At 51.8% G+C, this 15,147-nt stretch overlaps 7 protein-coding genes across 7 annotated transcripts; 6 read left to right on the top strand and 1 right to left on the bottom strand.

The window, feature by feature from the left end:
• Positions 1 to 362: 362 nt before the first annotated feature.
• CDV56_104597 (GNAT family N-acetyltransferase) lies at positions 363 to 1,228 on the top strand (the record flags this gene model as incomplete). Its single annotated transcript, XM_026758216.1, has 3 exons — positions 363 to 434; positions 491 to 793; positions 842 to 1,228. The coding sequence occupies 3 exons, from the start codon at positions 363 to 365 to the stop codon at positions 1,226 to 1,228; spliced, it is 762 nt and encodes a 253-aa protein (XP_026610844.1).
• A 1,105-nt stretch (positions 1,229 to 2,333) lies between these two features.
• On the top strand, positions 2,334 to 2,561 carry CDV56_104473 (uncharacterized protein; the record flags this gene model as incomplete). Its single annotated transcript, XM_026758092.1, has 1 exon — positions 2,334 to 2,561. One exon carries the CDS (start codon positions 2,334 to 2,336, stop codon positions 2,559 to 2,561), a length of 228 nt encoding a protein of 75 aa, XP_026610843.1.
• A 799-nt stretch (positions 2,562 to 3,360) lies between these two features.
• Positions 3,361 to 4,122, top strand: CDV56_104326 (glutathione S-transferase family protein; the record flags this gene model as incomplete). Its single annotated transcript, XM_026757945.1, has 2 exons — positions 3,361 to 3,513; positions 3,562 to 4,122. 2 exons carry the CDS (start codon positions 3,361 to 3,363, stop codon positions 4,120 to 4,122), a joined length of 714 nt encoding a protein of 237 aa, XP_026610842.1.
• Positions 4,123 to 4,548: 426 nt separating this feature from the next.
• On the top strand, positions 4,549 to 5,430 carry CDV56_104197 (2EXR domain-containing protein; the record flags this gene model as incomplete). The annotated part of the gene is made up of 1 exon (XM_026757816.1): positions 4,549 to 5,430. The coding sequence occupies one exon, from the start codon at positions 4,549 to 4,551 to the stop codon at positions 5,428 to 5,430; it is 882 nt and encodes a 293-aa protein (XP_026610841.1).
• A 157-nt stretch (positions 5,431 to 5,587) lies between these two features.
• CDV56_104104 (uncharacterized protein) lies at positions 5,588 to 6,328 on the bottom strand (the record flags this gene model as incomplete). Its single annotated transcript, XM_026757723.1, has 1 exon — positions 5,588 to 6,328. The coding sequence occupies one exon, from the start codon at positions 6,326 to 6,328 to the stop codon at positions 5,588 to 5,590; it is 741 nt and encodes a 246-aa protein (XP_026610840.1).
• A 916-nt stretch (positions 6,329 to 7,244) lies between these two features.
• On the top strand, positions 7,245 to 10,741 carry CDV56_103658 (uncharacterized protein; the record flags this gene model as incomplete). Its single annotated transcript, XM_026757277.1, has 10 exons — positions 7,245 to 7,655; positions 7,715 to 7,857; positions 7,910 to 8,360; positions 8,425 to 8,601; positions 8,669 to 8,733; positions 8,796 to 9,020; positions 9,076 to 9,187; positions 9,246 to 9,720; positions 9,778 to 10,337; positions 10,388 to 10,741. 10 exons carry the CDS (start codon positions 7,245 to 7,247, stop codon positions 10,739 to 10,741), a joined length of 2,973 nt encoding a protein of 990 aa, XP_026610839.1.
• Positions 10,742 to 11,388: 647 nt separating this feature from the next.
• Positions 11,389 to 13,085, top strand: CDV56_103416 (SGNH/GDSL hydrolase family protein; the record flags this gene model as incomplete). The annotated part of the gene is made up of 10 exons (XM_026757035.1): positions 11,389 to 11,581; positions 11,630 to 11,636; positions 11,688 to 11,724; positions 11,776 to 11,828; positions 11,882 to 12,006; positions 12,057 to 12,093; positions 12,262 to 12,355; positions 12,401 to 12,457; positions 12,502 to 12,738; positions 12,783 to 13,085. 10 exons carry the CDS (start codon positions 11,389 to 11,391, stop codon positions 13,083 to 13,085), a joined length of 1,143 nt encoding a protein of 380 aa, XP_026610838.1.
• Between the last annotated feature and the right edge of the window lie 2,062 nt (positions 13,086 to 15,147).

The following is a 15,147-nucleotide window of genomic DNA, read 5'->3' as shown; positions in this document are numbered from 1 at the left end:
AGTCGGTCCGAGGGGGGGTGTCAGGATTCCATCCCGTTTAGGTTTAGCGTCCCGACTTAGTCAGCCTATATATAGTTGGCCCCTGAGCCATCCTAATTGGACACTTGGCGCTTCCCGATTCTCTCACGTTGCCCGTCAAATGCCTTTTTCTTCTTTATTTGGTCATTTTGATACTATTGGCGCACAGTCGCAGCCCTACGAGTCACTTCGTCCGATCAAGCGGAGCATGTGAAAGTGCCGATCTCGCCATATACAGCGTCAGCAGAAAATAGGGCGAACTGACTCTTACAAGAGATCGACTGACGCTGTCAATAGTCTGGCAGTACATCTTATGCCTTAGTATGCACCAGAATTCTTCAAACATGGACAATTTCTGCTTTCCGCTGGACCTGTCGAAATTGGAGAATGACCGTCTCCGGCTAGTTCCATTTGATGTAATGCCTCGCTCCCTTTCAACCTGCTATGACCACTAACCTTCGGATTTGTGTAGTCCAATTTCCAGGAACTGTCCGCGACATACGTGAAATTGTCATCCGAAACTCCCGAGATCTTCCAATATCTCCCTTATGGACCCTTCGAAGGCCCTGACGCATATGATCGCTGGTATAGCGATCGAGTCCGCTCCACCAAGGCAGTGATCATCTTCGCAATCATCCTCAAAGCCGGTGTGGTCAGAAAGCGAACGCCTGGCTCCGATGAGTTTGAGGAACTGAAAGTGGAAGATGGTACATTTGCCGGGACCACCGGTCTGATCAACGCGGATCCAGAAAACTCCGTTGTCGAGGTGGGACATGTAGGTATTCTTGCCTACCATGCCGTGTAAACCTACTCACCTCCATAGGTCGTGATCCTTCCACGGTTCCATCGAACGTTTGTCGGCAAAACAGCTCACACGCTGCTTCTCCACCATATGTTGGATCCCCCACCTCATGGACTCCATCTCCGACGCGTCCAGTGGCAGGCATTCAGCAGCAATCAGGCCTCGATTGCCGCTGCGCAGCGCCTCGGTTTCCAGCTTGAGGGCATCATCCGCTGGCAACGGGTGTTACCAGAGGGCAAGAAGGGACATTCGAGTGGTAACATTGACGAGCAAATGCCTGGGATGGACCCAACCGGCCAGAAAAAACTTGGACCTGGCCGTCACTCGGCGATGTTGAGTTTGTGTTGGGATGATTGGGAGAATGGAGCGAGGAAGAGACTTCACGCTCTGTCGCAGAAATATGCCTAGCTTACAAACACGAACCGAGATTTTTGTAGTGCTAGTCAACGTCTCTCAGATAGATATTCTTTGATCATGCAATGATTGGAGCTTGGAGTCTAGCAGGCTACATGCACCGCCTTATTTCCTTGTCTATGAGGCAAGCCTGCAATGGATACGGTCATTGGTCAGGTCGGCTTCAGATCGTATTCGGGGAATATTTCTGATTGCAAATTAGGCACAAAATTGGGGTAGAAACTGTCGGCATCAGGCCGAAAATATTGAGTCATGCCCCGCCAAGTTTGGATATGGGATAGACAATGGTGTCTGGAGTCGCTTACCAACAATGGTACTTCAAACGAAGTATTTACTGGTTAGATTGAGTAATTGGATTCTCCTTATTTAACCTGAATATTCAGAGCCATTAATAAGCCGATGTCCACAAAGGAACCATCCTTGATCGAGCCCGCCAAGAGCATCAAATGTATAGACCACGAAGCCATACAAACGTTCACATCCTAGAGCCGTGCGCTTAATAATGATCCTCGTATTTTAGCCTCGCAGCCTGAGTCACCGTCAACCGATCTCGGAAATCCCGCAGGAGAGTTTTCCGACCATTCACAGTTGACACTTGACACGCCCTTGGAGTCTCGGCATCGAGCCAGAAGCAACACCAGTGGACCAGATACGAGGAACTATGCCGGACTGAGGCACGATGACTCCAGTATGGCTGGTTTGCAGCATTTGCAAAGGATTCTGCCTATTCAAAGATTTGTGTCTAGACCTGAATTTGCGTCATATTTTGCGTTTGTCATGTTTGGGGAGTTTTGTCATCTGCCAAAATGACTGATATTGATACTTGCCTCGAGGGAGGAAGATGTATATAAAGGAGCCAAGGATGTCTGTTGAGAAGTATCTACATCAAGCATCAAACAAACATAATCATTTGTCTCAATTTAATTGTGATCTCACTGTCACCTACGTTGTGCTCTCGAAAGCGAAACCGACAATATCATAACAATACTCTCCATCCATACATCATAGTCACCACGAAGCAATCCCTCACCTCTGAGCTTTATCAGTCCAAAACAAGACACAAAAGCCTCGAGTACCTAAGAATCAGAGTCCCGTCAAAATGTCGCCCAAGTCCTTCAAGTCCACCACCCTCGACAACGCCTCAACCCACACAGCCTCCTCAACAGCCTCGACTCTCAAGGGCATGTTCACAAAGTCATTGAAGCTCAAGGCCGCCGAGAAGGCGCCTTCAGATCCGAAGTCCCCAAGCAAGAAGTCCCCAGTGAAGGACTACACCGCTGCAGCCGTTCACAACGAGGCTGTTGCTCAGTACCTGGCCCTTCGGTGATACATATCTTCGAAAAGAACATTGGTTATGCATATGAGTTACGGAAGTTCATGGCTTCAATTTGCGCAGGCGCTATTTGAAAAGAAAATAATGTCAGGAGATACTTGTGATATATTTTTGTGCTTCTAGAGGTACTACGAGGGGTCACGCTGTTCACGGAAACCTATTGGGTGTTGTTTCATGTATATACATCTTTGAGACTTGGCAGAATCTAACTAATAATGAGTCGATAATCCTGGTCCCTTGACGCATAGTGGAGACGCGAATCAATTTAAGCTTACCGGAGAAATGGAACTGGCATGGATATCCTCGCTTGCATCTGATCTTTTATATTGAACAAATGGGATGCACGAGCAGCACGAGAAACTCTCCAGTTAACAGTTCTTTAACTCTACTGGAGCAGTCTCTTTCTGGGTCGTCATCTACTATACTTGGTACGTCTATAGGGCTTCTACTACCTGAGCAGAATCGGAGGTCTGAGGCTACACATGAGCATACTCTATGCACCACTGACTCCAAGTTCCATCGCTTGATACAATGGATATCCGATAAGCTCCTCATGAATATTTGCCGATTAATAATAATGAATAGCCGGCAATGAGATTATGCGCGGCATTTGCCGTTGTTCTCCACAGTTCCCATGTTTCCGGATCATCGTCATTTCCCCTCACAATTGCCAAATTCTCATCAACAGGCTTATAAATCAACAATTGCTGTGTCTGTGCTCTCTTTATAAATCAAAGCATACACTCGCTTCGTGGTCATTCAACTTCGTCATCTGCGAAACACAGAACGCAATATGTCTGCTCCAAAGATCACCCTCTACACCAACCACAGATGCCCCTGGGCCCACAGAGCGCATATCGCCCTCAAGGAACTCGGCCTTGACTACGAAGAGGTCATTATTGATCTGAACAAACCACGGGAACCATGGTATCTTGAAATTAACCCTGTATGACACTCCTCCCCCTGACATGTCAGTCCACTCTAACCGCCACAGCGCGGCCTCGTCCCCTCCATCTCCTACAACGGCAACATCATCACCGAGTCCGCCATCGTCGCCCAGTTCCTCGCAGACGCCCATCCATCCCACCTCGTCCCCCCCTCCAACAGCCCCGAAGGCGCCCTGCAGCGCGCCCGCATCGCCTTCTTCGTCGATACATACTTCAGCAAGGTCCAGCCGCAGTTCATGGCTTCTCAGCGCGCCTCGAGCGCCGAGGACCGCGCCGCTGCGGGCGAGGCTCTCGTCGCGGCTATCGAGAAGGAGATCGAACCCATTCTGTCCTCGCAGAAGGGATCCGGTCCGTTCTTCGGTGGGAGTGAGAAGTTGACCCTGGCGGAGGTGTTGACTGGTTCGTTCCTGTTGCGGCTGCTCTCGTTCCATAAGCCTGAGCATGGACTGTTGAGGGAGGATTTGCCTGAGCTGCTGGAGAAGAGAACTCCCGCGTTTACGAGATGGGCCAAGGCGACGGTTCAGCAGGAGAGTGTCAACTTTATCTGGGATGAGAAGAGCGTCGTGGAGCAAACGAAGGTGAAGATTGCGTCGTTGGCTAAGAAGTGATGAGACCAGCTTGCGAGTATAATCAGTAGCTGAGTCACGGCCTATATTATGATATGATACATTTATTCTTCTACGTCTATATCATCAACAAATTCTATTTCCTCATCGAGGCACATATAAAGCCATGGTGGGACTTTCTGATAGTTAACCATAGGCCATCAGGCCCAAGACCAAGAGCTTCTAAGGTAATTAATCCAGATTAGTCCATGAAGAGTTGCTTGGAGAATTAAATGACATGTTCAAGACACAAAAAATAGTGAAAATCCTCTTTGGTGTTGTAGGGTGGGGATTAAAAAAATGACAACATCATGTGACTTGCACGACGGTTGATTGTTGTCTCCTTTTCTTTCGGTGATACAAGCCCCAAAGTCTGAGATTGTACGGCCCATATTGCTCAGCGGTGGATCATAATCAATCTTCAGCAGCATGTCCGCTCTGGAAGGTGTCTTTTACCTGTTTCCCAAGTTTCCAACTGAAATTCGTCTAGCGATCTGGCGCGAGTGCCTCCCTCGCCATATCATGGAGCTCGACGACCAACAAGACGATCTTATATGGGATGAGCCTCCATGCAGTATGAATTGGAAGATCACATGGACTAATGCGGCCCCTCCTGTAATTGCGCGTGTTTGCCGCGAGTCAAGGGCTGTTGCCTTTGAGAGCGGCCGCCCTCAGCTGCTCCCGGACGAGAATAACCCAGATACATACCGCTTCAGCAATTACATGGTTAAACAACCCTGGCTTGACACCGCGCGTGATGCAGTCCATCTGAATTGGGAGCCATCCGTGGATATCGAATGGCAAAGCTATGATTGGGGCGATCCGGTCCGCTGTCTCATGTGGTATGCAGCGCGGACCAGGTCCCGCCAGGCCTCCATCATGCTCGGCCTCTTGCAGGACTTTCAACACCGCGAGAATCCCGATCAACCCCATGAGCACTACAGGTGGACCCGGCGCGAGCTTGCAGACCTGATGCGCACAAAGACAACCAGCTGGATGGTTGTCATTTTACCACCGGTTGTCATACACGCCGACGTTGAGACTAGTGCGGGTTTGTTTGGCCTCCTGGCCGACGCGCGCGTGCAGCTTGTCGATGCGGACGACAAGGCAAGGATCAAAGAGTTCATGGCGCTGGGCGAGGCGCCTAATGCTACCATTGGGGCAAGGTTCGGGCAGGAGGACCTGGTCTCGGCCAAAGAGGCGTTGCGGGATGCAGTCAGGGCGGTTTTTGGGTCCGAGGACGAGGCTCCTGTAATGCGCCCGGCTGTCATGTTTCGGCTTTGCACAAGAATGTGCAGCAGTGCAAACTGAAGGAACTGCTTATTATGCGTGGGAGTGACTCGCAGGTCTGAGTGTGGGCAGGGAAAAAGATGGATGCAGTCTATCACTGCTGGACAGCATTACTGAACTAAAGCAAACTTCTCGTCTTTTCCTTGATCTAGAAACCAAAATCGATATACGCCAAATACTAGCACGAACTAGCCCCGTAAACACGGGCCTCCACCTGCTGCACCCCCTGGGCCGCATCCCAATGCATCCGGACCTGACCCAGCTTCGTCTTGTTGGTCCTCTTCTGCTGCCCCAGCCACTGCTGGAAGTCGGCCCAGTGCCCTGCAAATGCCGGGTCTTTGGCCTTTGTCTTGTCGACGTCGACATCGAGGTACGTCGACCCGTCCAGCGCCGTCGGGGTCTTAGTCTCCACCGTGGTCGAGGACCCCTTCACGTCCCTCAGGTAGTCATTGATCGTATCAATCAAGCCCTGGCCGTTATCCGCGAGACGGGCCTCATGCACGCCCGTCATGGCCGTGCGGGCCTCAAAGAGGCCATCGGAGAGGGCGTCATCACCCAGCTTCACACGGGCAGCCTGGATCCTATCCGTGATGAGCTCCAAGATATCGCTGAGGCGCGGGTTGGGATTGGTGAAGGTGCCCGCCTTGAAGATCTTCTGGGGGTCCTGGTTCGGGACAAAGTCGGCGCCGTTGGACTTGAGGGTGCCGAGCTCCTTGGCCATGACGACGGCGTCGGGCCAGAAGTACTTGCCGGCCGAGGTCTTTTGGCCCGCGTCCAGGTGTTTGCCGTCTCTTTGTAGGTAGTCGACGAATTCGTCGAAGTAGCAGGTCCCGTCGGGGACGGTGCCGAGACAATCGGGTGCGATCATGTCGGGCCTTTTGCCAAAGGCCTCGATGTCCATGCGGTAGGCGTACCACATGTACACGGTCTATTCAGGGAGAACAGTTAGCGAATTCCACACGCTTCGGAAAGAGTACGGAATGTCCTGGGCAAGGGGAATTGAAAACCTGGTACGGCCCTGCTATCTTGCTGGCAAGCACATGAGGGGCCAGGAAGGTGAGCAACAGAATAGAAATAAGAAGCATCATGCTCATGCCTATGGTGCTGATACCTATGGCCTCAATGTAAGATCAAACTAGGATATAAAATTGATTTGGACAAGACCAGGAGGTTATAGAAGATAAGGGAGTACCATAATACTTCAATACTCCGAATATCCTGTTCATCCAGCCAAGGGCTTTCCCGACAGAGCCGGAGATTACACCACGCTATACAAAGACAGAGATAATATTAACGCAAAGCCCGATTTGCAAGCGAGGAGAGAAAGACTAAGAGGCAGAGGCGAAATACAAGGAGCATCCAGACGCTTGGCGTTTCTAACTCAACAACATCTGCGCAACCTAATTGGGTGCAATTCGAACCCCTGAGAGGCTTAGAGGGATCAACGCTTAATTCAGCCCCATTTCCTGGCACTTGGCACCTCTAGGCACAGGGGAACCCACACCTGATGCAACATAACACTCAAACATGATACGGGTATGGCCGAGAAGGATTTGGCCCCCGAGATTTGGCCCCCGAGATCGGGATCCTACAGATCCAGGGGGAATTAGGAGGGACGAACTACCGGCACTTGTTATCCGGCATAAAACATACTACTATAGTTCCTATCTCGGTCTATCTACAGCCTCCGACTATGCCTAACAGAGGGAACGCTATTGTTGTATCCGGTATGTAGAATTTTACGGGTACACACTTATGAATCGCCACTATAAATCCCAACCACAGCCTCCTTCTGTGTTTCCAACAAACAGATCTTTTCTGCTTCTCTGGAGAGAATGAGCGACGTTTGTTCATACATTCAAGTCCAGGGTGGTGACGGGTGTTGGGCCCTTGCCCAACGCTGTGGCATCTCCCAGGACGACCTCACCATATACAACCCTGCCTCCAACTTTTGCGACACCCTCGTAGTGGATCAGTATGTCTGCTGCTCTGAGGGGTCCCTTCCGGACTTCTCGCCCAAGCCCGATGATGACGGAAACTGCTTCGTCTATGTAGTTCAGCAGGACGACACCTGCGCCGATATCGCCAAGGCGAACCAGATGGACGCGGACAAGATCCCCGACTACAACAGCCTCACCTGGGGCTGGACGGGGTGCAGTATGCTCCAGCTCGGTCAAAGCATCTGTCTGAGTGAAGGCATGCCACCATTCCCTTCACCCGTCGATGGGGTCGCTTGCGGCCCACAGGTCCGTCCATTGCCTCTCCACAACATAGCTCTCCCATGGCTAACTGGTTGTTCTGGTAGAAACCTGGAACAGAGAAGCCAAACAACGGTTCGACATGGGACTGGGCGGAATTAAACCCGTGTCCCCTGAACGCGTGCTGTGATGTTTGGGGCCAATGCGGCATCACTCCTGAATTCTGCACCAACACCACCGCCGACGGCGGGTGAGTATTATACCACCTACAAGGGTCCTGTCCCACTAATCCAAAATCACAGGGCACCAGGCACCGCAAAGAACAACACCAACGGCTGCATCTCCAACTGCGGCACCGAAATCAAGAGCACGAGCGTATGGCTCCCCAACCCCCGGCGCATCGGCTACTTCGAGGCATGGAACCTGGACCGCAAGTGTGCCAACATGGACATCTCCAAGATGACCGAGGACGGCTACTACACACACGTGCACTGGGCGTTTGGCAACATCACCGAAAGCTGGGAGGTAGACGTGAGCGGCCTCCAGGAGCAGTTCGATGGCCTGCTGAAGCTGCAGAACATCCAGCGCATTATGAGCTTTGGTGGCTGGGGGTTCTCGACCGATGCCTACACGCACAATATCTTCCGAACGGGCGTCCGCGACGGGAATCGCCAGACCCTCGCTGCCAATGTCGTCAAGTTCATTGTGGATAACGACCTCGACGGGGTAGACTTTGACTGGGAATATCCGGGGGTAGGTTGTTCTTCCATGTCGGCACCAGGTTGACTGACGTTGACGGCTCTCTTCTCTCTCCTAGGCCCAAGACATCCCGGGGATCGACCCAGATAACCTTGACTCGGGAGAGAACTATGCCGAGTTCCTGAAGCTCGTTCGCAACCAGCTGCCGGAGGAGAAGTCCATGTCAATGGCCCTTCCGGCGTCATACTGGTACCTGAAGGGCTTCGACCCGCTCACTCAGTTTGATAACTACATTGTGAGTAATCGCGAAAGCCGCGACAGAAGCGAACAGCGGAATGTCATGACGCTTACTCCCGCTACAGGACTACTATGTCTACATGACGTACGATCTCCACGGCCAGTGGGACTGGAACAACACGTTTGTCAAGTAAGAAGCCCGGATCCATGCCCTTCTCCGCAGCCTGGACTAACACCATGCCTTGCCAAAAGCCCCGGTTGTCCGACCGGCAACTGTCTCCGCAGCCATGTGAACAAGACCGAGACCGAGTACACACTCGCCATGATCACCAAGGCTGGGATCCCGTCTATCAAGATCGTGCCGGGGCTTGCCCTGTACGGCCGCAGTTTTGAGATGACCGACCCCGCGTGCAAGGGACCTGAATGCACTTTTACCGGGAAGGAATCCGGGGCCACCAAGGGAGCCTGCACAGATACGTACGTGTCCCACAGGCTCGGATGATAGGGCTACTGGTTTCTCACCTACTCACAGCGCCGGCTACCTCTCCAACGTCGAGATCCAAGACCTGATTGCCGCGGCCAACAGCGAAGACAACTACAATAACGTCACCATCTCGCAGTACGAGGACGAAGGCGACATTCTCGTACGTATTCCTGAGGAGATGTCGGACGACAAGAAACTAACTCGGAATGCTGCCACAGATCTACAACGGCAACCAGTGGGTATCCTGGCTGACCCCGGACAGCTACAACGCGCGTCGGCAGTGGTATGACGACCTGCACTTCGGTGGTAGCGTAGACTGGGCCGTCGACCTGAACCGGACCTACGGCAACAATGGCACGGGCGACCTCCAAGAAAGTGGTGACGACTGGCCCGAGTTCGAACCCTGCCCGAACATCCACTTCCCCTACCTCGAGGGGCTGCAGACGGCGCAGGCCGCCGGCGCGATTCCCGACCACTGCGTCGCGCAGATGACGCTGGACACGCTGCTGTGGATGTTGGACACGGCCTACGACAACTACACCGAGGTCAACAACGGCTACGACGAGATGTTTGAGTATTATGTCCAGTACATTGAAAAGGTCGTGCCGGCCGTACTCGAGAACGCCTTCATGTGGAATATGAGCATCACCGGCAGCAATCAGCTGGTGCCGGAGATTGGATATGGGATGCAGTGTACGTTGTCCTCCTAGCCATTACAGATGTTACCTGACTGATTTGTCTGTCTGTTAGACTTTGATTGCCGCTTCCCCGAACAAGACGACTTTGTCCCCTGCGCCGCCTCCTGGGACGACAACCTCGACCCCCTCCTCCGGTACATCGACGCCACGGACCTGACCCTCCGTGACAAAGATGGCTTCTCCAAAGCCCTCGTCACCGCCGGCCTCTTAGACGACTGGGTAGATTTCGGCGACTACTCGATCCACCGCACGAACTACAACACGCGCCCCGCAACCTCGTGGACACTAAGCTTCACCGGGTGGCCCATCAAGAACGAGTCCATGGTCGTGCAGAACCCCAAGGACATCGTGACGAAGGGCTTGCCGAACCTTCCCACTATGCGGTCGGAGATGGAGAGCACGATGCTGGAGATTATGGGCGGCAGCTGGACGGGCGGCGATCCCCGGGATGCGGCGCTGGCTTACGCCCCGGCTGTGTTTATGCTGGAGCAGGCGGTGGATAGCATGGCGCAGGCGAAGAAGCTAGGAGAGCAGGAAGAGGAGGAGGAGGAAGAAGAAGAACGAAAGCGGAAGGAGAATTTCATCTTGTTGATTATTAGCGTGGTGTTTATGGTAAGTTTACCCCTACCCTTAGCCCTAGTTTACCTTGAGGCTTCCAGTAGACTTATACTAACAAGATTCCCGCCCAGTTCGTCCCAATGGTCGGCGAGGGGGTCGCCGCTAGCCTCGGGTTTGCTAATCTGGCCCGCATTATCGCCATCGCTGGCGAACTGGGCAACGCCGTCCTGGCCACTTACGACACAGTCAAGGATCCGAGCGCGGCCATTGTCAACATGCTGGGCATGATGTTTGGGGCTGCGGGCTTTGTCAAGGCGTCGCGCGATGCAAAGGGTCTCGGCGACGTGGCCAAGTGGAGGAAGGGGATGAAAGCAGGGGAGATCGCATCCCTGGGCAAGATCTTCGAGGACGGAGACGGGAAGCTGCAGGACATACTAGGGAAGGTGTGTAAGCTGTAGGCAAGTAGTATGTAGAGGTATTAAGAGAGTCTGTGTCACAGGCTCGACTTGATCTTACCAGGTCGATTGGAGTCTAATTGCTCGCGATTGTAATGTTTGAGCCTGAGACAACTTAATGCTCTTGAAATATGAGCTGCAGCAACGATTTGTCTTCTCAGCTGCAGTATAGGTTCAGGCACTCTGACGGTATGACGGGTATGATACTCAATCCCGCAATGGAAATGAGCGATTGCACCTCCTGATATCCAAAAGCCGCAACAAGTATAGCACACGCAGACTGCACGAAGGGGGCATATCAGTCTTATCAAGCCGGGGCAGTGACATATCCAGACCGGCAGAAACGGTATTCGTCCCAATCAAGCACGGAGAAAATGCCGCTCTGCACAGTTCCGGCTGAATTCCCCAGAGACCCTCAAAGTAGACCCCACAGTATTTCTGCAGGAAAGAATTCAGCCGCCAATTATATGCTTCGCCCTCTCGGCCTCATATTGTTCAGAGGAGAATATGGGACTCTGAGGCCGGCTGCCCCGCGCCGTCCTATGTGCGGAGCGGAGAGATACGGGGTGAGTATATATAGCAGGAAACGAGTTGCAAACGGAAACAATGCGTCCTATCCACTTCAACGTTGAGTATTGTGGGCTGCCAAAATGCGAGCTCTTTTATTCTTTACTTGGCTCTTTGGTGCCTCGGCAACAATTCTTGAGAATGGCCAGGCTCGGTTGAACCCGTATCCGGGGCAAGCCGAAGTCATTTCGCTGGACAAGAATACATGGAAGACCTACAAGCCTGACGCAAAGGAGATTTCCTACAAGGGGAGATGGGACGACAAGCATATTTCTTGTGAGTTCAACAAAATGACACAGACGAGCAACCACTGACATGGAACAGGGTGGTCGTATGTACAGCAGTCGTTGCAATTGACTCCAACTCTAATTCATATCTTTAGAGCTCCTGGGTTTAAGCTTGCATTCACTGGTGAAAAGGTACGAAGAACTCGCATGGAATGAGATGAGATGATGAAAGTGACTGGATAGCTCGCCCTGTCCTTCGGTCAATACACCAGTCAAGGGGTCCTCGTGGCATACAGGTACGTCAGCATCCCAGAATCCAGATCGTAAGGCAAGGCTAATTTGTTCGAAGACTGGGTGGCCAGGACTGGCAATTCTCCAATGTCACTGCCAATGCCACATATCAATTTATTGGACCTACGACCACGGGGCTCAATCTCACTAATGCCGGCGACGCAAAGACCTTTGAGCTGAGAGGTAAGCCTCGTACACGAAGGCACATATGACGATCTCGCTAATGTTCGTAGTTACAAACTGGGCCTATGGATGCGTTTCCCCGGATCTGTATACAAAGAGAAATTGACTGACAACAAGCACAATCCAGTTGGCCGGTGTATCCGTCGCAGCAGACGCAAAGATCTCGAAGATCCCTGAGTACTCAAGGATGGTTGAAATAATTGGAGACTCGTAGGCCACATGGTCCCACAAAGTCGCACATACTGATTATTGCAGGCTGAGCTCCGGTGACTACGCGACATACGAAGGACTGTCCTCATGGGCCTATGATTTCGCAGCAGGACTCGGAAACGTAGAATACTCCATCACAGTACGTTCTATTCCCCAACTGCTCCCTACCATACTAACAGCTCAGGCCTATCCCGGTATCTGCCTCCACGACCAGAATTGCTGGGGTAATCCCCGCGGTCAGGTAAGCCAGTGCCTCCATTGCCGTCTTCCAGACTGACCATCCAGTCCTACCAATGGTACTGCACCTCCGACACATCCTGGCGCGCACACGAGATCTACGGCGATAATCCACCCAGGTGGAACTTTGCGGCTCAACATCCAGCCGATCTGGTGGTCATCAACATCGGCACAAACGACAATAACCAGGTGAACAATGTCTCAAGCACAGACTACTACAACGACTATGTCACTCTCGTGGGCAACATCCACAAGATCTGGCCAAAGGCGGAGATTGTTCTTATGGTGAGGTCCTCCCAACAAAGTAGGTACCCTGCTAATCGTGGCAGTCCCTGTGGGGTGGTTTCGGAGCCTCCGGAGATACATACGTCCAGGGCCCTATCTGGGTGAACGAGATCAAGCGGGTTTACCAGCATTACGAGAAGCAGGGGTTCATTCATTATTTCGACACGACGGGCATCCTGCAGCACAACGATATCGCGCCGCAGTGGCATCCCACGGATGTTGGACATCTGAAGATTGCCGCGCATCTGATGCAGTGGGTGAAGTTGAAGTTTGGGTGGGAGTTCGGGGCTACCGGGCCTGAGGTGCATCATGGGACCTTGTACTGGAATGATCAGGCGAATTACTAGTAGTTTTTGGCCAGTATATCTTGCAGAGGAATGGTAGAGCTATTCTTATTACGAGAAATTCCTCATCACGTTGACTCGTCCTTCGAGGTTTCCTCTGCACTTTGGTCAAGGTCGAGATTATTTCATCCCTGCAGAAGCTATCCAACCCAGCTAGGTCATAGATAGTAATCGCGAGCTGTTTTCGTGACCTCAATCAGCCCCCCCTCTTCTCCAATTGACCTCGTGGGATCTCCTGCTCAATGAACATCTTCACCTCCTTAGCTAGGCGTTACTGCGCAGCAAATCGAGCGCTTGCAAGGTCTGAATCGTCAAACTTTTTTTATCAATGAGCTGAAGAAGGTCGTCTTGCTCGTCCTCGAGCTGCTTGATCTTGCGCCTGTGGGCCGTCTTTCTCCGCGGATTGTTGACCAGATTGAACATGCATTCTGTCCCTTGTATTGCACAGCTCTCCTATGTTGGCTGTCTTTTGAGTGGTTTGCACTAAGGGTCCCTTCAATCGAACGCCCATTTTTCGATGTTGGGAAAGTCGTCGACTGATGTGTTATGTGCTTCTTGCAGGCGCCCCAGATGGAGGAGGCCGGGTGCACGAGGGTAACTCTCTGGCATTCACCGGACAGCCGACGGTTGCTTTGACCTGCTGCAACCTAGGGCATGGTACTTTATCTGACAGCGTGGGTCGAGCCTGTAGGCAGGGTTGTGGGTTGGTGAGATGGCGGTAGTCGCAGAATAACATTCCCTTCGTGAACAGGCCTCTTTGGTGACGCAACAGACATTTATCTTGATGATAATGCTGTAGACAGTATGAGAGGGTGACAACCTATAGTCTAGACTTGAAGTCAACTATCGTACGAGCATCGATGAACCAGCTACCTTAGTATTCCGATAGAAGGGTAAAACATCCGGCCAATGGGGAGACTTTCGAGCACGCAACTAATGCAGATGCTGCATTAGTTTGTGATATATCAGCACTTCGAGTCCGCCAATAAAGAAAGATGGAGGCTAAATCACGTTGTGGGCTTCATGAATATGGGTGAAGTTGTGAGGTTTGAGCCTGAGAGGATCTCCATTTCCTCAGCATGAGGTACTCTCTTTTCATGGGATCCTAATCAGAAGGTATCTTTAGGCAAGGTCTAATTGGAGCCTCTAGTTCAATTCGTGAGCCGTGAAATGAGGTATCAGTCATCATATTTGCAGATATGCTACTTCTCTATACCAAAGATCCAAACCAACCTATTCCACAAACCTAGTCCAAGATACGCTGTCGATTGTCTTACTGAAGAGAAATTTCCGTTTCCAAGAGAATATTGCGAACATGATGTAGAAAAGCCAGAATAAGAGATAAGTAGAACGACTACTCTTGGAGAAACTTCAACTGCAATACCTCTTGGACAGCCTCATGGATGGTATCTTTCTCCCGTAGAAACTCCAAAAGCCTATTGATACTTTCATTGTCTCCATGAGCAATCGTGCCGATCAATGCATTGAGTGCGTATCTGTATCGTTCCTTTGCTCGATGAATCGCATCCTCTGAGTCTGGCTCCCCGTTTGGCAGATTCGTCATAGTGCTTGACTCCTGTGGAGTTGAATGTCACTGGCTGTATTCACGAAGCCGAGTAAAACACAGTACCTTTAAAGAGTTGTTATTCTCTTGCATCATGAGATACCCTCTCAAGAACAATGCTCGTAGGGCGACTGCCTGTCGCTCGGGAGAGCTGTCGAGGACAATTGAACCTTGAAGCAGATCTGGGGCCCACTATATTGTGGCTCCAAACGAAGAGATTGGCATAGACATAAAGTGCTGTAGATAAAGGGTTCGAAGAGGGTGGTCCGGTGGCATTCGACCATTTGAAGCGATGAGCCCGAAGAAAGAGGCCGTGGGTAACGGATAGGCCCAGATATCGGGCAGCAGGTCAAAGCCACCTGCTACATAGATAAAAGATCCGAGCCTATCAAGCATGGCTGTACGCAGGGCCTATACAACTCTTCAGGCACTCGAGGCAGAGCCCATGTATCTGTAGCGAGCAACTTGTATTGGTTTTCTTGCAGCCCGATCATTGGGTCC

Source organism: Aspergillus thermomutatus, assembly GCF_002237265.1.
Source record: "Aspergillus thermomutatus strain HMR AF 39 chromosome Unknown NODE_274, whole genome shotgun sequence".
Lineage (NCBI taxonomy): Eukaryota > Fungi > Ascomycota > Eurotiomycetes > Eurotiales > Aspergillaceae > Aspergillus > Aspergillus thermomutatus.
This window is presented reverse-complemented; position numbering and strand designations above follow the sequence as displayed.